This window comes from Heliconius melpomene, chromosome 17 (genome assembly GCF_056956725.1).
Source record: "Heliconius melpomene rosina isolate 202511_hmr_F chromosome 17, ASM5695672v1, whole genome shotgun sequence".
NCBI lineage: Eukaryota > Metazoa > Arthropoda > Insecta > Lepidoptera > Nymphalidae > Heliconius > Heliconius melpomene.
The window spans coordinates 3245532-3268300 of NC_140405.1; the positions used below are offsets into that span (position 1 = coordinate 3245532).

At 30.7% G+C, this 22769-nt stretch overlaps 4 protein-coding genes across 4 annotated transcripts in view; 2 read left to right on the forward strand and 2 right to left on the reverse strand.

Annotated features, from left to right (window-relative positions):
- The window catches only part of ZnT63C (solute carrier family 30 member 1), a 27181-nt gene extending 23037 nt beyond the window's left edge, over window positions 1–4144 (forward strand). The window contains exon 10 of the mRNA XM_085200034.1: window positions 157–4144. Within this exon, the coding sequence (XP_085056160.1) occupies window positions 157–202 (46 nt within the window). The 3' untranslated portion in view covers window positions 203–4144. The remainder of the gene's footprint in view (window positions 1–156) is intronic.
- On the reverse strand, window positions 3263–10281 carry Ir76b (Ionotropic receptor 76b). Its single transcript, XM_085200033.1, has 9 exons — window positions 10138–10281; window positions 9838–9923; window positions 9305–9496; window positions 8582–8745; window positions 7897–8066; window positions 6583–6776; window positions 5613–5905; window positions 4975–5158; window positions 3263–4664 (listed from the first exon to the last, which is right to left on the reverse strand). The coding sequence occupies exons 1-9, from the start codon at window positions 10214–10216 to the stop codon at window positions 4389–4391; spliced, it is 1638 nt and encodes a 545-aa protein (XP_085056159.1). The 5' UTR covers window positions 10217–10281; the 3' UTR covers window positions 3263–4388.
- A 2462-nt stretch (window positions 10282–12743) lies between these two features.
- On the forward strand, window positions 12744–19806 carry LOC146529853 (exosome complex component RRP45-like). The gene is made up of 7 exons (XM_085201180.1): window positions 12744–12947; window positions 13022–13116; window positions 13188–13410; window positions 13756–13976; window positions 14771–15019; window positions 16895–17070; window positions 19635–19806. Exons 1-7 carry the CDS (start codon window positions 12882–12884, stop codon window positions 19724–19726), a joined length of 1122 nt encoding a protein of 373 aa, XP_085057306.1. The 5' UTR covers window positions 12744–12881; the 3' UTR covers window positions 19727–19806.
- On the reverse strand, window positions 19738–22349 carry Sap30 (SIN3-associated polypeptide 30). The gene is made up of 3 exons (XM_085201181.1): window positions 21697–22349; window positions 21358–21576; window positions 19738–21140 (listed from the first exon to the last, which is right to left on the reverse strand). The coding sequence occupies exons 1-3, from the start codon at window positions 21889–21891 to the stop codon at window positions 21012–21014; spliced, it is 543 nt and encodes a 180-aa protein (XP_085057307.1). The 5' UTR covers window positions 21892–22349; the 3' UTR covers window positions 19738–21011.
- Between the last annotated feature and the right edge of the window lie 420 nt (window positions 22350–22769).

Genomic DNA, 22769 nt, shown 5'->3' on the forward strand with positions numbered 1-22769 from the left:
CAACTCAACATGCATAGTTCTTTTTATTTCCTGGAGTGAAAATCGAACGCGCAACCTATCGCGTTAACCATCACACGCCTGTGCCTGTGCATCACGACTGGCCTCAAGCTTGTTTTAACGTTAATTATTTTATATTGTTTTCCTTTCTATTTCTAGGTCTCTCTTGCCCTCTCCAATGATAGACGGTCGCCTGGCGGTCTGACAGGCGGCCGCGTAGGGCACGCACCACACACTACACACTAGCTGTGAAATGGAAGCTAACACATACATATAGGTAATAAATTAATTAACAAATAAATGAATTATATCATAAATGATAATAAATAAAATTTTGATTATTTATCTATGATCTATTTTTTTATTTCTTTTCTTGTTACTATTTCTTTTTATTTTATAGTTTTGAGATGTAGTGTCTAAATGTCTTTGTCTAAAAGGCCTCTTTATATAACTGTTGACTGTTTTTTTTATTTTTATTATTTAAATGTATTGAATACTTGATATTTAGCCTCTTTTTATATATGAGGGTAATGTTATTTTTTATTTTTTTTCTACATACATTTTTTAAAGATTATTAAAAAAAGTAAAATATAAAAAAGAAATATAATAAAGCTTTGAAGAAACGATGTGTTCTTAGATATAGGAATTTCACAACTAATGTGTATTGTGTGTGTTCGGCCGCCTATTGAGGTCGCCTTTATACGATTTATACAAATATATATTTACTGTACTGTACATTATTAATTATGAAAACATTATGAATATTATGCAGTATCGCATGTTTAATTTTCAATTTAAATTTAAATTAAATTATTAAACAAAAAACGCCTCTGAATTTTAATATAATGTGATGAAAGTATAAAACTCTTTTTATACTTTGTAAAAGAAAATACAGCCGTCGTCGTATTTTTTAAAATTTTTACTTCAAACGTTAGTCAATCTTACAAAATATAATTTAAGAGCTATTAATATTAATTATATTTTATTATTACACAATCGATACATATGTGCGGTTTTGATTCACAATTATAATAATTATTTTCTAATAAAAAAACATGAAAAACAACTACTTGACGGCCATGATTGGTATTCAATTGGTCCTATGAGTTAATAATATATAGTATTAATAATAAAATCTAAGATTTACAAGAGAAGTGTGTCAGGGTTAATAGCCTATGAGCTATATATAATATTATATAATTATAAACTAGTTAGACATTTCGCTAATGCCCGTTAATAGTTATTATAATTAGTGTAAATTATAATGCCACACTCATATTTGATTGATTTTTTTAATTTTTTTTATTTTAAAAGTAAAAACTACTAAGAAAAATAGAAAATTACTAGCGTATAGAAACAATTTATGTAAAAATCGTTTATCAATTTTTTTAGGTTGGTTTTTGCGAAACATTTTAATTGTGTTAAATTTCTATACAAAAATAACCAGAAGTACAATTTAATATATGTGTATGTTTCATATATGCAATTAATATAATAATATTTCTAATTATTTCATACAATGATGATACTTCAGTATACAAATAATAACTTTTTAAACTTATTGCCATATCTGTCTATTCGTACAAGGGGGGCGGTATTATAGGAAAAATAATAAAAGTCACGTTTGGGTATAAAACTGTCCATCACAAAATCGAAACGAGATTATAGAAACGTTTCGGTCGAACTAATTTTCCTCATATTTTGACATTTTTACGATATTCAAGGTCAAATGTTATTGACCTTAGATTTCGAGTTACTTCAATAGATGATATCTTATCTGTGGTACTTCACTATTTAAAACAATTGATAGTAGGTGGTACTATTGAAGAAGTGCTGCAGAATTAATTAAATTTGATGGATAAACATGGATTTTATTTTATATGTGTCAAATTCATGAAAATCTAAGAAAAAAGAACAGTGAAGAATAAATACCAGATTTCATTTTTAGATGATTTTTCCACAATCACAGACACAAAATTATATTACATATTAGAAAATATATACCATCTGTTACACATTTTACATGTCAGAGCTAGATAGATATATCAATAAGTTTTATTATGACATAATTTCTATCAATTCATTTCGATAGTAAAATAACCATATTATAATTAAACTATACGACATACCATTTTTGTAACACATTATAATATTATATGTTAATATAAGAATATTCGTAGTTTAATTCTTGGCTCAACAATAGTGTTTTCAACCAAAGAAAACAATAATCGATCAATATCGATTTTTATAAACAACAAATAAAATATCGATTTTATTAAATGTTCTTGTTGAATTAATAATAACTATAACACCTTTATATTAGTTTTAATAATCACACCAAATATAGTGTGCATTTTCATAACACGAAGTCACGTTATTTAGATTTACTTAAAACATTGTGATGACGATAGTTTAAGTAGATGAAAAAGTTAAAGTAGTAAGAATTTAGACAAGCGGGTTATTTTGCAATAAGCATTTAACTAAGGATATATATCACAAAATATTTTATCCTTTAATTTGCAATGAAGTTGTTTTTTAAATATTAAAGGAAAATATAGGATAGCCTATATATTATTAATATCATATTTCAAAACCAAAATGTTATATAAAAATGATTTGAAACTATGTAGATATATAAGTTTGTTCAATGAAATATTTAGCATTATGAATTCAATATAAAATAGGTAATTCTTACTTGCTATAGAAGAATTATCAGACTGGCTAGAGTCACTTAAAAACATGAAAATATTGATCGTTTAAAAAACTAAATCATATGTGTTGAAGCAGTTTTGTGGATAATTTTAAATTATAATTTCTATAGATAGATTTTTTTAATTGACGTGTACGTACATGTTATAATTTATGTACCGAGGAGGCTTTTTCATTTTGTCTAATAACATTAATTAAATTACTAAGTAATGACATGTTGTTGTTATATAAACTTAAAACTTTCGTCCAAATTAAACGCTATTATTGTGCTTTAAATGGTCAGGAATTTATCTTCTTTTTTCGTCTTCAGTTGTTTTTTTAATGGTCTGATTTTACGATGAGAGGCTTAAAATAATCTGTCACAGTATAAACGTACTTTACTAAAGTTTTTTTGACATATGCACTTGACATTAGATAGAGAAATTGTATTATAGATAAGATAAAAATATTAGGCCTACTTTAAAATCATTTTGTTTCTTTATTTTTCCAAAACGTAGCTCAAATAAAATAGTTTCCACATCATGTTCAGTCTATTGGAAATTAATGTGAGGCTTATTTTTATTTACAATTATAATTTTAATGAATGAATTTAAAATTTAAATATTCATAATCAAATTATATCGGAAATTGTTTAAGTGGCTTACTAAGGTTTAAAATAATTATTGTAACGCTAGCAAAATTGTTTACAGCATTTTGTTTAAATGTATAATCTATTTAAAGTATTCTATTAGAAGAAGATGAAATTCTAGAGTTTATTTAGAAAGTTCTAAATTTATCAATATGTTCGTTTTTTTGGATAAACATATTATTTTACAGTTTCACCTCAGCAAGTAATAAACAATATTTATGAAAGTATTTTTTTTTAACATTTCATCTATGTTGTCAAGTAAAGTTTATATATAATATTTAAATTTTCATTTGGCTAAACTAAAATCTTGCCGAAACTTCCATCCAATTATATTACCCAATGAAAATTTAATACAGCATTTTCTTAGAATATAAGTAACTAATTAGAGTTATATTATATAATAAACTTATTAATGTATAATTAAGTTTGTTATCAATAGAATGTCGTGCCGCGTGACGTCAGTCACTGCTCAATGTGCAAAGTGTACCTTTGTTTGTATTTATGTACAAAATGTAAATTATTGTACGACAGGCAGAGCCTCTAGTATTTAATTATTGTTTTATCTGTTTAATGATGTTTTAAAATTGTAAACAACAAAACATAATAAAAAAAATCCTATTTAAAAATCGATTAGACACTGCGTTAATCGGTTTCAATATCGATTTTATATGATTTTAAATGTCGACAAACAGATGATATTTGATTTTAAACTAAGTTTATATGAGCAAATGTTGATCTTGGTTTAATGTTAGTACAATTGTGAAAATTGTATTTTCACAGTTAATAAAAATATATAATAAAATGAAACAATTTTTTATTGTCTACCTTTTATATTATCTGCTCTGGTAAATATTGTAACATCTAAAGCACACACTGTAAATAACTTCTATATTTTTTAATCTAAATTCAAACATCTCAGAAAATAGATATTAATTCTACATTACAAGCATATTCTATTATATTCAAGAGGTATTTCACATAGCAATAGATAGTAAAAAATATTCTATATCATATAACACTTAAATAACAAAATTTGATTCTCATTTGTTTCTTCTTAATGATAAAGAAAAGCCGATGGTGTTCTAACAGGAATCAAACGTGTGTCCCCCACAGCGTTATGAACAATGTAATATTCCCTTCCATTTACAATTCTCTTCTCGGAATCATTGAATTTATATTTTGTTTTTCCAAATAAGGAGTCGTATGGTGGCGGGCGACTGTCGTCGTAGTGGGTGCGAGTCACTTTATTCCTTTGCTTTTTATTATTCTTATTTGGTTTGGTTGATATTCCGTTAAGGAGTTTTTTGTTCAAGTAACGTTTGTAAGTGATCTAAAACAAGTATAAAATGTAAAGGTAGTTTTTTAATAAATTATAGTAAATCTGACGTTTGAAAATATTTTATAGATCAGAAACTAATGTGTTTAGTAACCAAATATGAGTTTCATAACAATTTTTATTTTTTGCTAGCGATCACTTACGTTATTAACATATAATATTAGTCATAAAATTTATGTTGGTGTGGTATAGTCAAAAAGGTAAATCAATATTTATATAGAGGCCCGTGATATCTAGTGATCAATCACTATTTTCAACTCTACAAAGTACCTTTAAAGGTACTGTTTTCTCTTTTCTAACTTACCTCCCCAATAAAAATTGCTATAGCCGCGGCTAACCCCGTCACCATTATCAAATAAGTCATCATAAGATCGCTGTTTCTAAGCTGCCGATCCTTAGATTGAAGATCGAGAGGACATATCTTAGTGCTTGGTAAATCCATTCTTTCCAGGAATTTGACAATACCAGATTGTATTAAATGGGAAAGCCTGAAATGAATATAAAAAATCAGAAGTATTTTTCAAACAATTTTTCATTCTAGTTGAAAGTTCACGCGCCATATTGAATTAATGCGTCAATTAATTATAGTGTCAATACTGTGGTGAAGGCAGCGATTGTAAAGCTATTTATATTTAAGTGAAAAAATAGAAACAACTCACGTTTACTACTGATTAAAGTTTAGTTTAGTAGATAAAAATATCAATATAGACAATATCTATCATTTTTTCGCTTCCCGTGTATATAGCAGGGTAGGCAGAGGAAACCTAGTGTTAAAACACTCCGTTCCCCACTCAACATGCAAATAAGAAAATTCGGCGGAAAGTGGGAAACGTAATGCCTTGACATCAGGTTTCCTCCAGGAATATACACGCGTCAATAATATAAAATATAGATTTAAAATTAATCGTTTCACAGATAAGTAACTAGATATTCACAACTTACACGGTATCAAACAATATCTTCAAAGTACTGTTTCTAGGATACGCGAAGGCTCTTCGTTTCCTCATGAAGGCGTTTGGGGCCACTACGTAAGTGCATCTTTCAGTTTCAGCCACGCCTTCCTTGGTCTTCCTTAAATAGTCATTATACATAAGATTGTCGATTGCGTCTTGTTCTTTGACCAGAACTGCTCCTCCCGTCACTGATGGTAAGAAATCCTCGTTGAATTTTATTGTACGGAACCTAGCGCGGCCGTTTGATACCATCCGGCTGAGGTAGTAGAGATCTTCTTCTGGCTGTTTTAAAATATTTGGATTTAAATTTTTTTGTGTAATTATAAGAATTTCAGTAAGCATATTTACCCAGTGGCGTAGCTAGGGGGGTGCGAGCGGGGCGGTCGCACCGGGCATCAAAAAGAAAAGGGCATCAAAGTCGACGATCAGTGTGTTGTTTTTTCTTTGTTTTTTAGACTTTATACCATTTCAAAGGGCATCAAGTCGTCTAAGCCGCACTGGGCATCAAAAGGAAAGGGAAACTTTGTTTTTTTTTTAGAACTCATCAAGAGCAGCTACGCCACTGTATTTACCTATTTAACATACAAAACCAAAGCGCGGGTAAACCCAACAGGGTTCCGCCAATCTACAATGACCCTATAATTCGGTGGAAAGTGGAGAAAGGACTATCTTAAAATTACATTTCCAAAAAAAAAAAAATTACAGGAAATAATGCATTTACCTACAAGATGTCTATATGAAATACATATAGTAGCTACGTCACTACTACTTTTATTAATTCTTAATAAGATTAAGTAAAATTTTCTACTAAATTAAAATGAACTTTCATACAAGTAACAGTACCTCAGTATCTCACTGTCCAAGTTTTATTAAGTTATAAAATAGTTAAGGTGGACATAATGACAATTTTAATAAAGTAAACATTATTGTTAATTTAAAAAATGAAGAAATCAACATACACTCTTAATAGTATTCTGTACGGCGCCTCCCTCAGTGGCGACCCAGCGGTAGTTTTTCTTGTACAAGTCTATAGGATTTTCAATGTCCAGTGTAAATTTGGATAAAGTCAGAAAAGCCGTCAGGTTGGCCGTGTAGAACGCGGAGAGCAGGATCACAAACAACCACCACGTTGCGAACAATACACGAGTAGTATCTAAAATAAAAATAAATAAAATCAGCTTCACGCTGTATCCCGCAAATAGCAGCGGGAATCCACATACGATACTCCGTTCCCCACATTCCGTCGATTTTTTTGAGACATCCTTAACGAAAACAAACCTTGGTAAAGGCAAAGATATGAAAATATTAATTAATAATAGATAATTCATGCCTCCGAGTGGGTATCGAACCCACAACTATATAATTTTTATACAAATATATAATATTGATTAAGCAAAGATTTCACAATCTAAATGTATTACAAAATAGATACATATTATTAAAGTTAACAATTAGAGGATAAAAACAAAAATCCGATAAAATCGTTCATATGTTTTTACATTACCCTGATTGGTAGGGCGGTCCTCTGTGATAAATGACTGGCCACCATTAGCGATACCATCGCGCTGTTCGTACTATTATGCACGAACTAAATTTTGTACTTTAATTTTACATGGAATATTATTTAACTTTTTTAATTGCATATTTTATTTAATTTACACGACATTATAGCTTTTAAAAGGGCAACCCCCTTTTATCTTCTTGTGGAAGGGAATAGAGAGTGCTTACTGGAGAATTTAAAAAATCAGATACTGAGAATTTCAACAATGGGGCCTGTAGAGTGATTTTAATTCATAAAATATTAAAGTCTTATTTTTTTTGGTTGAATGTTAATTTTATATATCTACCTGCCTGCTTCACCTACAGGTATATTGGTTCAGTTGCAGAAAGCTACACTATAAATATAGTACCTAATTAAAAATATATTGAAGAAAACAAAATTAAATTTTTATACTTGTAAGTATTAAAAAGTCGTGGTTCAAGAAAATTAAATACACATATTAATTATATTTCATATTTTAATTTCTTCGCGCTTTAATTTTTTAAACAAGGAAAAACGCGTCGTTGCTTTCCGTCACTCAACACGCAATGTCTCCAGAAACCAGCGGGAAATGGAAGACGAAGTATTTTAATAAAATCAAATCAAAATCAGACAAATCTTCCTCATCATCATACAGAATAAACTCAGAGAACTATTAATAAGTTGCTCCGTTTTCTACAACGTTAGGTACGTAACGTTCTCTTTTCCTAAATATAAATAAATAATAACTCACTAGCTTCAGGTGACAGAGTGGTTCCTTGCTTAATGAAGGCCCCATACACGAACCAAACGCTCGGAGATAGAGATATGTGGTACTCATTGTCTTTCACGCATTTCGCCCTCAGCCAGGTTAGCAAAGTTATGCACGGGCCGTAGCATATAACTGCTGCCAGTATTAAATACCTGTATTTTAAAGATGATTTTGAAGATGAGTTTGGCTAGTCCTGGCAGGGGCATAAGCGTGCGAATGTAAATGCAATAGGTTATGGGTTCGGTTCCCACTCGGGAAAATGAAATATTTAATATTTCCATTTCTTCGCGCTGGTAATGAGGCAAAGAGCGCGGCGTTGAGTTCCTCTACTCAACACGCATTGTCTTTCTTCTTCTGCGGCAAGTGAGTAACGAAAGTGACTTAATGGGAAGGGTTCTCTTAACACTAGGTTACCTAGGCACCCCCTGCCTATTTTGCGATATGCGGAATACAAAAGATAGCTCTCTTATTACAAACAAGCTAGAATAATAATAAAATTCTATTTAAACTTAATTATTTGATTTTACATGTTAGCGGCAGACAAGATCCTTATTTATCTCTCTGTCTTTTTAGTAATAATGTATTAAACTGCCACATACGAATATTTTTTTTTTCTTATTTATTCAACTATTTAGATTATACTACTTTAGTTTTAGTAAATTGTTACCAAACATAAGTAGCAAATGGTGCTAAAAGACCAGAACCCGCGGCTGACTCCTTCGGGCGCTTCAACATCATCATCCAAACACCTTCGTCGAGATCGTTCGAGAATGTTACCAATTTATTATATTTAACAAGCATCGGTAGGAATGCGGCCGCCATATCTGCTTTCTTGAGAAATAATATTTAATCAATGACAACATTTTGATACATTTTTTATTAATCATTAGGTATAGGAATGGGGTATGAGACCAGTCGTGGTGCAAAGGCACAAGCGTATGACTGTAACCGTCATGAATTGTGGACTCGATTCCCACTCGATACTTTTTTTATATCCTTGCTCTGGTACCGAGGCAAAACGCGGCATTGTTCTCCGCCCCTCAACGCGCTTTGCCTCCAGAATTAGGCGTAAAATCTAGAACAGAGTGTCTTAACACTAAGTTAGGCCATTAGTTAGCAGGGCAAGCAGGGGCCTGTTCTGCTTTCTGCAGCATACAGCGTCAAGTATATAGCGTCAAAAAAATAGGTAGATAGGTACAGGAATCAATAAATTTGTTATAAAAAAAATTCATGCTACCTACGATGTAACTTATTTGTATCTACTCCTTACTTTTTCTATTATATTTCGTAATAAATTATCATTAAGTAAATATATCTTTACATTTAAATGAGCTCTACCAAAAGAAAATAAAATATTCTAAAAATCTACATCTAGGCGCTAAAAACTTACACTGCTATTGACAAGATTGATCACAGACTCATCAGGCTTCTTCCCCGTCCCCATTTCAACATTCTTCTCCGGCAATACAATTTCGAAGGTAAAATTGAATTTTTGTCGCAAAATATCAATGATAATGAACGCAACCCCATTTCCGACGATAGTGCCATTTTCCAGCTTTTCCGTCCAACTCAATGGGTAATTCTATGTAATATAAAAATATTACAATTATTATAACTTGAATCGTAAATTTCGTTTTGTAGTTAATATTTTAATTGCGATTACGATATGAAACTTTTCTAGCACTTATGAAATAGGTATATTATGAATGTAGCTTAGGAAAGGCAAAGCTAGTATTTTTTTCTTATACCTATTTAGTCATAAAAACAGATTTAATATTATATATTTAATAGGTACAATTCTGATAAAGGGTAAAAAAAATACTTAGTTAAATTAGAACTACTTAATTTAATTATAGGTTTTATTGCAATATGAATAAAAAAAATATGAAGAAGAAGATCACAAGTCACATGCAATTAACTTACATTTAACGTTGCTATTTTTAGATGTTTGCCATTAACTTCGTCCTTTAAATCCTGTATTTCCTCCTGCCTTGCCGTGAGTTGGGTATCTAAATAAAAATATTTTTGATACAAACGATACCTACTTTAAAAATTAAAAGCCCAATGAAATCGTTAACAGAGTGACTTTTCACTAGGTCTATAGGAAATAGGTGACAATAAAAAATATAAAGAAACGAGCTTATTTTAAATATAACTAAGTAAATAGCAAAAAACTAAAGGACAACACGAAAAACTAATAGTTCTAATTTAAATACATATTACCCAAAAGCGGATTATCAAATACATTATCACAAAAGGTAGCATTGCATATCGTAGCCAGTATTAACTCTACACCAGCCATGGCATGGTGGTGGTGGTGGTGGTACCACCACGGCGTACGCTGTATAAGCAAATACGTCAGTGACAATGTTGAATCACCGTGTAAACGTGGATGCGCCTCGGTCGTATAGCTAATGCATACAAGAATTGTATTGATAAGTTTGTTTTTTATTTTATTTTCTTTTGTGAGCCTTTTTTTATTATTTTGGATCTGTTATTGTTATATATATTCTGTATCCCGCGTATAGCATGGTAGAAAGAGGAGTCTCCTAGTACTAGGAGACTCCGTTTCCTACTTTTCGCAGATTTTTTGAGTAATTGCGTGTTAAGTGGCACAACTCAACGTCGAGCTTCTGCTTTGGTACCAAAGCGAAGAAATGAAAATATTAATAAATAATAATTCATTCCTTCGAGTGGGAAACGAACCGACATATGCCGCCTTACAGTCACATGCTTGTGCGTGCCACCACGTTCTCTACTTTTTAACTGATTTTGAGATACTCCATATAGAGTCATAGAACCAAGCTCGATTTGACGAAAGCGTGAAAAACTAAAATAATTTAAAAATAAAGTGATTTAAATCACATTATTTTTAAATAACTAAACGCAAAGGAAGATCCTCATAGTCGCATCCACATGTCTGTCATCAATAATGTTCGATTATTAGGGGTAAGGCCGTATAGTGTATGTTATGTAAATTGTTTTCGCTGCCGTGTAAGTAATGCCTGCGCCATAAAATAAATATTTTTATGTGGACGAGCCTAGTTGACTCAACTAATAAGGATAATTAGCTAGTTATGTAACATTGCTTAAGATTTTATTAAGCAACAAGAAAGTACAGTGTTTTATTATTAAAATAGTTTTTTTTGCCTGATAGCATCTTATAAATCGATGAGAGCTGCACGAATTCATATGACTTTGTCACGTTCCACCTGAGCTAAGCGTGCAAGCGAGACCGCGATACGTGCGATAGAGGCACGATCGGCCTAAATATTTGGCTTGCGAGCCATGATGCAAATATCCATTCATTTTTATTAATTAATTAAATAACACATTGTTACTTGTAATTGGTCTGACATGAACATTTATTTGCAATCGTTAGTTCAAAAATATTTGAAATGTCAATTTATCGAAAAAATGGCAAATTTCAATTAATTTTTAAAGAACAAATTACCTAATGATAATTCAGGTATAAAATTCAATTTAATTCATTAAAATAATTTATTATCAATGTATTTATCATGTTATTACGTTAAATTGTCGTCCGTAAACTGATTTTACACACAAACTGTTTATTTTTTATTGTATGAAAAATTTACGAAGGTATTTAAAGTAATACGTAATTAACATCTATTTTATTTAAAAACGAAACAACTAAAAAATAAAAGAAAGAAAGAAAGAACGAATGAATTAAAAAACTATTGTATATAGGTACTTATCCTATCCTTTCATAACCTAGTTAAAAGTTAAAAGAATATTATATTTAAACGACAGTTTTTAACAAGAGCTATTTATCATTAAATAAAGACGTTTTACGTAAAAATTTGCATAGAATAGAACTGCAATTAATACTTCAATAATTCAATAAATGATAAGTATAATTAGTACTTTATAACAAATTCTCTTTTACCATGCAATGAGCTTCGTTCATAATTAGCCACAAGTATTTAAGGGAAGTAAATAAGTAAAATAAATTAAATCGATTTTTTAGCTTCACTCTACATACCGCATATAACAGGGTAGGCGGAGGGAACTTAGTGTTAAAACACTCCATTAGCTACTTACCGTCGAATTCTGGAAGCATTGTATGCTGAATGACGAAGCTCATCATCGCGCTTCGCCAGAACGAAGAAAGAAGAAATAAAAACATTAATAATTCATTTTCCTCGAATGAGAATCGAACTTGCGTATTATGTAGATACATGTTTGCTTTATCAAGCAATCGCAGAATATCCTTCTGAATGAAGGCTAGGGTGTGCTTCGAATTTCACTTTTAATGATAAAGTAAAATACTGAGAGCTCTTCTCATAAGTGAGTAGGTAATCCTGTAAAAAATAAATGTGCTGCTTTCTGATCATTAAATTTTAATTAATAATTATTTTAATTTATGAATATAATTAATTTATTTCAACGTGACTGATAATTTTCGACTAAGATTAATTTATATTTAGGTCTAGTTTCTTATTCACTAATATTTATTTCGTTATTTATATACGTAACTATTATGTGAATAACAAAATAAGTAAGCTGAGCCAAATACAGAATAATAGCGAGTAGGTATTCGTAGCAAACGTCTTCTAGTTTGTGCATAACGTCTAATTAGTTTAGTCTAATGTTTGTACTTTCATTAAAACCTATATACTCAAAAATAGAATTATTATCTGAAATTGTTTTAATCTAATAATTTTTAACAGTTACCTAACAGAAAAGAATAAAATTTAAGAACTTACAGAATTATAATATAATTTTAAATTATAGCAAATTAATTGCTTCCTTTAACTATATTTTTTCATAATTGTCAGTCAGCGTGAAATGAATTGTAACTCATAGCATACAAAAAACACATTGTCATAAACAATATACAAAATACAAACGTCAATTTTAATTTTTATAACCTATTCTAAAAGAATATTCAAACATTAGCAATTAGCATCAAATATTTATTGAAGTAAATAAGTATTAACAAAATGAGGGAAGTGGTTTTATCAAATTGTGAAAAAACGTTTATACAGAGAATTATTTCAGAAGGACACGTAAGGAATTACAATTAAGTTTAAATGTGCAAGTAATAATTTGGCGCTTAAACATTAATATTTTTAAATTCCAGCGCTTGGATGGCAGAATTTACAACGAGAACCGGAACCTTGATATATCATTTGGATCTGAATATGGTAGTTGCATAGTTACTTTGGGGGAAACGAAGTAGGTATTTCATTTAAAAATGCAGGTATAATAAAAATTTGCAAGAAATTATGAACATATTAATATTGCAGAATATTATCACAAGTATCTTGTGAAGTTGTACAGCCGAAACAAATACGACCTAATGAAGGTATTTTATATGTAAATGTAGAAATCACTCCAATGGCAGCACCACAATTTGAGTTGAATAGGCAAACAGATCTCACAGTATACCTAAATAGGCTTTTAGAAAAATGTTACAAAGATTCCAAATGTATTGATCTTGAGTCCTTATGTATTGTTGTTGAAGAAAAGGTAAATATTAATTTGTTGAAAATAATTTCTTTGTTGTAATATTATATATGTGGTTGGTTGCTTGGGGCTGTTGTGGTGCTATGGGTCAGTATCTAACTATAAAACGACATAGTTTCCATTTCCTCATAGAAGAATGCATTATTTTCATTTTCTAGCTCTGGTGAGTAGACAGTCATGGTATGAGTTCTGTCATCCAACATGCAATGATTTAAAAATTGAATAGGAACTAAGGAACAGAGTGTCGAGATATTAGAATTTTCTCCGATGATTCAATATTTGCACAAAATAAAAAAAAATATGATTAAATTTCATTGTTAATACATATTTTATTAATATTACTTTCAGGTTTGGTCATTAAGAGTTGATGTTAAAGTACTAAATCATGATGGAAATTTAATAGAATGTGCTAGTATTGCAACATTAGCCTCATTGGCACATTTCAAACATCCAGATGTCACTCGCAGTGGGGAAAATGTAATAATACATACATTAGCTGAAAAAGATCCTATACCCACAGTGTTATATCATTATCCAGTATGTTTGACATTTGCTATATTTAGTAATAAGTAAGTTTTTTTTATTTTTATTCTAATATTTTATCTTATTCTCACACTCAAGAAAGAGTATTTTGAACTAAACATACAAAAGCTAATATGCAGCATGGATCTTTCCAAATATTTAAGTCATATCATTTATAGACATCAAAATTTTATTTGCTTCTTGTAACTAATTTGTCATTATTTTTAAAAATTAATTCCTTATGTTAATTATAATATACACTGTTATCTGGTCAGTTTAAAAAAAACTTAAACATCAATAAGATGCTTGCCATTTTTGCTCCCTATTTATAACTAATCTATATTTTTAACATTTTAAAACTGTTACTCAGCAATTAGGAAAGATAAATAGTTATTTAGATAATATGAAAAAATAAAATTGAAACCAATGCCTCTTGTGAACTTTCCAAGAGCTCTGACCACTGAGAAGATATGCTCTCATCTACTTAATTATTATACACTAGTGTATAAGAACTACAACTTATTTATGTTGTTAGCATCTTTTTAGATTTTTTGTGTTTTTTCAAATTTTCGTTACCCAAAGCTATTTAAAATCTTTTTTTTGCTTCACACTATATCCTGCATTGGCAGAGGGATCCCTACTTTCTGCCGAATTGTTGAGGCATTGGCGGGCAGGCTTGTTAGCACAGCAAGGAAATGAAAATATTAAATATTTCATTGTCCCCTGTAAATGTTTCAAATTAAATGTATCGTCTGAGTGGGAATCAAACTCACAACTGTCACTTTTACAGTCAACACTAAAGCAGAATAAATTATTAACTATTACAATTTATTAATTCCAGCATCATAATATCAGATCCAAGTTTCATAGAAGAATCTGTATGCATGAGTACGACGGATGAAGGAAATACTAGCGGTGGCTTGCTTGTTATAGGAATGAACCAATATAAAGAACTTTGTCTATTAAATTTGACTGGAGCGGCCATTTATAACTCAAATATAGTACATAAAGCTATAGTAAATGCTGCAGAAAGATGTGCACAAGTTGTAGAGTTAGTTAAGAAGAAAATAATATGTGATGATACGTTGAGGTGAGTTATATAGAAAATTATTAAAAAAAAATCCTACATAGCAGTGTTCCCTTCTTTTTCATTTCTTCATACATTGCATATTGAGTGGTGGAACTCAGTGCTGCAATTTTTTCGCCAGAGTAGGAAAATGAAAATAAGGAAGGAAGTGAAATGTTTATTTAGGTTTATACTTCCATTTCTTTGGTCTGGTGTCGAGGCAAAGCGCGCCATTGACTTCTGCCACTCAACATGCAATGCCTCCAGAATTCGGCAGAAAGTGGGGAATACTAGGTTCTGGGTTATTTACATATAATATAATTGTTACTGACCCAAGGACTGAAAAAATCGGTTAATGGATGGTGCTGATGTAGCAAGAACCCAAAAATTTTGTTTTAAAATTTTTATCATTTTGTCCGTGCCAATCGCGTTTAAGCCGCGTTTGTACACGCTAATCTCAGAAACGGCCTAAGCGATTTAAATCCAGTTTTCACTATTGTGTTTTGGCAAACTTCCCTTAACATTTAGTGTTTGTTTCATTTCAATAGATTGATTAGTGAGAAGAGAAGTTGTATCAATATAAAGTAATTTGTTCAACAACATTGCTACAAAATTAAGTGTTATACATAGATACAATATTTTTTTAATAATTTTATATACATATTTAAGGCTGTAAATATTATAAATTATGATTTTATGTGTCGACCTTGAAAAAGGTGAACTCACCACTTATATTTATTAAACAAAACGAAAATTGGCATGCTATGTTAAAAGTTATTTGTGTAATTAACCCAACCCTTAATTTCTTGTAGGTATTAATAGGTATAATAAATATTAAAAGGTACATTAGTTAAATAAAAACAGTCCTATATTTTAAAAGGCTAATGCTACATTTACTGTGCATGTTTACGTTTTTTATATATATAAAAAGCGTTAACGTGCACAAAAATACTATTTTTTACAGTATTACATTACCAATCATTTATATTCTTGACTTTTAATATAATATACATGTAATATCTTCTATATATATAAAAGGACTTGTCCTCACTGACTGAGGTAAGACGCACGCACAGCCGTAACCGCTGATGGTAGAAACGTGAAATTTGAACAAAAGTTTACTTTCCTTAATTCCTAAATTAATTTTAAATTCCATCTTTGCATGGTCCAAATAAATAAAATTAGGTTCCAATAATATTTATCGTCTTATACCAACAAAAATATATTATTTTCTCATTTAAAGTGTCTGGTAAAGTAGGTCGCACGTCTATTTCGACTTCATTACCACTAAATCAGTGTCGCGCCTAATAAAAATAAGTATATTGACCGCGTTAACGCGTTAAGCTATACGTGTCTTTTTTTTTAATTGTCTTTCTCGTCACAGCCACAAAGACGTTTGTGGATTAGGTTTAAAAGATAAATAATAAAGAAACTCGTTTCACAGTTATTTTTTATTTTATAATATGTATAAGTTTCATTTAGCGGCCAGTCAGTGTAAATAAATTGTGTTCGCCAATTTCTGTAGATTCAAGACAACTTTTGAGTAAAGTCGCGGAGCTAAACGCCGAATTTTTGCTAATCAGAATACGAAAATATTTGAATATAAACATTTCACCGTGCGGGAATATAACCCACCATCGCATTTACAGCTTTCACAGTCATATTAATATACTAAATATAGTAAACTGTGTAATTAGGTAATAGTAAGATATGTATATATCAGTAAAAAAACCTGTAGATCATTAAGTATTAACAAAAATATTATTTATGAAATACATTATCAGTGGCTGAACGTTCAAAAAATCCTGCACCTCTGGCCTTTAATAGTATTTTACTGCATACTACTCTCTTATTAAGATCTTATTATATATTTTAGTTGTATATTATGCTTTTTTCTAGGCAAAAAAGGGCAAAAATCAATTTCAGTGAAATTATAACAAGTGATCACGTACAATCACTCAGCATGAAGGATTTGAGTATATGCCTTAAGAATTACAACGTGAATGAGGTGTCGTCACAAGAGGACAGCGACATGAAGGATAGCGACGTAGAACTAGAAATTAGTAAATATGATGGTAAGTATAAATTTATTGTTATACGAGACTTGTGTAAGGTTAAAGCAATTTTTATTTGTTTTTATTATAAACTAGCGACCCTCTTGCGGCTTCGCCCGCTTTTACTACTGGATTATTCATATAATGTATGTTTGCAAAGCACTTAAGAAAATGTGAAAATGAATTAAACCCTAATGCGACCCGCATTTTCGTAGTTTCAATAAGGATTTTCCAATAGTTTTACACAGCAAAGATTTTATAGTAGGTACCGTAATTTTAAATCTGTGCTACTAATCTTTTCAAGTACTTATTAAAATATATTTAAATGACTATTTTTAAATAGTTAAATGGCTATTTTTAAACGGAAGAAATTATAAACAAAAGCCTACCTACTAATAACTACTACAAAAAATATGAAACCAAATATATTGCGCTGAAATAATACATTCAACTCCAATTATCCAATACATGCAAACGCATCTAAATCTTCGTTGCTATAGAGACAGGCGGGTTTTTTTTTCGAGCTTGTGGTTAATGCTGAAGAGGGTATTCTGTCCCTGACGAAAAGCAAGCACTACGTGGCTGCCTGTGAGGAAAATTAAATAGAATGCATCGCCCGGGAATCGAACCCGGGCCGACCGCGTGGCAGGCGAGCACTCTACCACTGAACCATCGATGCGTGTAAGGCAGGCGGACGCGGCGGACGCGCTTGTATAAGCAAAACGTCGCGGGACGCATAGCGAGTGGCGAGCCGTTTCGCAGCAAGGATTTTTTGATATTGTAACAACTTCTAAAGTACTTATTAAAATGAAAAACAGTAAAAGACAGTTTTGATCTACATTAAATGGCCAACGTAACTAATATACTTATTTATATGATAAGAATAAGGGATAAGTGAAACTTGAGTAACATACAGCTGATGTGTCAACGGCGGGATGTGTCAACAATTAAATGCGTTTTTTTCCAAAACTTCGCAATTTCGAAATAGTGTAAACAGCAAATTTTATCTTCATTTAACGTAGAAAATTAATAAAGTATTTTAAAGGATAAGGATTAATACCATTATGGAAAAATATGACTCACAATAAAAAATATATTGAAATTATTTTTAGACAGAAAAATTATCACTACACGTTATTCTTAAAAGATACGAATATGCCGTCGCGGACTTTTTTGTAGATCTTATTAAGAGGAACAATACTCCAGTACATTTTTTTCATGTAGTACTTACCATTAAAGCAGCGCATGCGCGAAAGTGTCTCAAGTGTATTTATGTTAATTTACATAAGAATGTATAAATAACAAACTATATATAAACCTTCTATGACAAATACTCGACCTAATGGTGAAAACCGCATTAAAATCCGTTGGGTGGTTTAGAAGAAGAAGAGTTAGAAACAACAGACAGACACGAAAAGCGACTTTGTTTTATAAGATATAGGATATTGTTGAGTCTGTCAGTGTTACCAGGACTAAGGCTTTATCATGATATACATATATGAAACTATATAACTGTTACGAAATCAAATAAGTAATAAGAATAAAAATATTTGTAAGATTGCGTTTAGTAGTTTTTGGCCGTATTTACTTGAACTGAATTATATTGATATCTGGCGGCCCCCGCGCGGTTTCGCCCGCTTTGACTATACGAATAAGCATATTCGTATTAAATGTATTTCTTCTTGCAGTTCTTTTTTCATAAATGACTTGTTCATTCAACAAATACTATACTGTAAATCTTTCATCCTTTTGGTTTTGCCACAAATAACGTGTTGTGTATAATTTTATAAAGAAATATAAATTTTAAATAAATATTTCATATCCTCGATTGGGGATTGAACCCACTACCAGTTGATTTTACAATCCCACTTTGTGACTTTCCGTTGTCACAGCTAGTCACTTTTGTGACCCTCCTCCATATTATACTTTTTACTATACATAGAAAACAGTACGAAAGTTATTTTTGTTTACACAAATTTTGTGTTTTTAATACTTAAATGACGTGAGAAACATCCTTAATTAACACGTAAACTTGCCTGTTGGTAATTGAGAACTGCCTAACTATATATCAATGTATTTGTAAATGTAGTGAACACCAATATATTCTTATTTATGTGTAATGTTGACTTCTTAATATGGAAATTAATTGATTTTATATTTTTCAATGTGGGCTTTAAATTTAGGATCCCTCCCCCCACTTTTTGTCATACAATATCAGGCACGTCGACTCCCCTCCATTCTCCTTGTCTGATGTAATTTATGGATGGCCCTTATGAACTAATTATGAATTATTTCTGAACTATCCATCCTGCTAGGAATAAAGCTATAAAAATGTCGTATGAAATGAAGAAAAAACAGATGAATGGTATTCTAAAATTAATTCACTATAATTAAATATGCCAGGAACATCTAACCTAATAATGTGTAATTATGTTTTGATAAAAATAAGTTTTCTTTTTTATTTTACTTAATGATATTTATCAGTTCATCTATGTTTAATTTATAGTTACTAACTTTAATTTATGGTTACTATACAATTATTATGATCCTAAAATATTTAAATAAAAAATATATTTTATTTGCAGTTGTACCATCACTACCACAAACGGCCGAATTAAAAGTAAAGAAAGCAACCTCATCATGGATAGAAATATCATCAGAGTCAGAGGAAGAATGAAACTATGCAAGGTTGTCAAATAAAATGTAATAAAAGTTACATTTCACATTTTAAATCTAATAAAATCTCTCTTAACAGTACTTAGAGTTTTAGCATTGCATTTCCCTTGTTAATTAACAATCAAAACTAAATAATGGACTATATACAAATATATATTTCTATAGATGTATGTATATTTCACACATGATATACCAGATTTCATAGAAAAATAATAAATACCTATTTATTATCAAATAAAAGTCAGAATGGGGGTCACTACATAGTGTATGGAAAACAAGGTAAATTGAAAAGTTATTTTAATGCTTTAGGGGACATCTCATTAAATTGAGTGATGTTACATGGAATTTACACCATAAAATATAAAGTCATTGTCATGTATACAGGGTAAGAGAAGTCACAGATAAATATTTTTTTAGCTAAAGTGATTGCCGTTAAAGACAGTATATAAATAATAAATTTCATTAGATTTTCTTCTCAAATTTACATTTATTATTTGTGTGAAATATATACAATTGTCTATAGCTAATAGTCTGAAATACCTAAGGATTTCTTTTTCACTCTACTTTAAAACATAGTCCAATATTTAGTGAAAACATTTCATAAGGAAAATATATACATAGAATATTTTAAAATTTCATGGAAATAAATACATCATTTTTGCAGAAATACAATGAATAATAAGAATGCTATAATTGGTAATAGAGATGTTAGTTTTTTAGGGCACAAAACCTTAAAGAAGTTAATAAATTTCATATATCAACATCATTAATACCAAAAAATTAATATTTATTTACAATATTTGTAATTATTGAAGACAATCTATAAATGTTACACAGTAATGCCTTATTCAAATTGAATAATTATTAAAATTTATTTAAAAAAGGCAATTTAAATAACATGTTTGTCATCTCCTATAATAATAAAACATTTATATCTCATTATAATAAGTAAATTACAATATAATACATACATACAGTTTCGAATTATGTAAACACAAAGAAAAAATGACTAGTAGTCAATTATTATTAAATATGTAAATATACAACTTCAGATGACAAGAGGTGCGGGTTTGAGTTCTATTTCATTTCTATATATTTTTAAGTGATTTTCTTTCATTAGTGTATAATTGACACTTAAAATTTTTGATTTTATAATATAATATCAAAATATCAATAAATTAGAATAATTCATAAAATTTTGATTGTAAATTTACAAAGAGAAATCTATAAGGCATACACTAAAGCTAATGTTACAACTATATTTCATAAATTAAAATCACATATCACTACACTGAGTCCGAGTTCATACCATTTTTCTGGTCTAACTTGTTGCCATTTGTTTTAACTGTATATATAAAATATGTAACAATCTCCTTTTCATTGACTGGCAAAGATTTGAAATGTTTTTGTATAGCCTGAAATTAATGAAAGTGTTAATTATTTTAAAATAACCTTAAGAGTGCTGATAATTGCATTTTATTCACTTTTGAAGAAAAATGGTAATGTTTAAACTAGAATTTAAATTATCTTTACTTTCAAATTCAAAACAAATTTGATACAAATTAAAAATTATATAATAGTGGATATTTAAAAAGTGAGAGCACATAAATTATATGAATTGCTTTTACTTACTTCAGCCAATTGAGTCTTATTCAACCCTGGTTTTGTTGGCACCTTGTAGTGTTTTTTATACCTCCTAAGAGTATTAACTTGCAGTTGAACCCAGTCCACCTCCGGTGTGTCCATTTCTGCTTCATGACTGTCATCCTCAGAGTCCTTTGGCCTCCTTTGCTTTGTTCTCGCACATTGTATCATTGTCTTATGATAATCACAGATATATGTGTGCCTAGCCTGAAATTGTAAATAATTACTATTATTAAGTCGCTTTGTTTACGCGTACGTAATTTTTGTTTGCGTTAATTCGATGTTAATATAAATGGAAACGCGTGCAACAACCAATGCCATACCGACCTGAGGATCTATATTAAGTTTGAGCCTCCTTTGAGCCACTGTTTTCTGTATGCGCTTGCTGTACGATGCGTTGCCAGCAGGTCGCCTACATCGGTCGCTGTCATCCACAAGGCAACATATTTGATCTGAATTACCTCTAGAATCTTCTTCTCCCGTGCTAAACCCGTTGTTCATTGGATACTCGCGTTGAATCATATATAACAGGTAAACTTTATATTTCACACAAGGTCTCGCACTGGGCGATGCAAAATAGTTCGACGTATTCACAAAGCCTCCGGATTGAGGTTATGATAAGTAAAAACACAGATCATTTCGGCGTAGCAGTCAATTAATAACATATCAAAACCACCCGGAGATCTCGATGTCACACCGCAGTGCCCACAATAAGACAAAGTTTTTTTAATCACTGCACATTTACACAAATAATGCAATGTTCATGGCTTCGTCGGGCGAGCTCGCGATGTGTTACGGGTGTTACACTGAATGTGTCGACGTTACGAGGTTTAATTCATAAAGAAGTGTATTTTACGGTGTCCCTCAACAGACCCGCAGGCTTAATTCAAGCAAGTGAGCACAAATTACAAATGTAGTACCGATCGCCATCCGAGTATACGTCCCGCTCCCGTCACCTCACTCAACGCAATACCGAACGCGCCAATGGCCGGGCCGCGCGCTCGGCGCACACACGCAAATATGACACATACGCCTCTGTGAACACAGTTCATATTGACAGCGCGCGCGTGTGGGTGCATAGTGCGCTATTGTATCGCGCCGTAGCTATACTTACGTATAAACAAAAAATAAAGCCGTACGCGACGCTGCGATTGGTCGGCGCGCGGCGGGCTTTTCAATTTCGACCAATCGCAGCTCGTTATAAGTGACATCGGCTGTCTTGTATTTATTAGTGCGACCGAACACGAAGTCCCCTACGTAATAAGCGCTGAAATCGTGTGCTCGTTTATAATAAATATATACTCGGTGAGTTTTATTATTTCATATAATAGTAAGTGTATTATTATTTAGATTCGATGTAGTGTTTACACGATGTTTGTTTTGGTAATCTAGTGTCATTG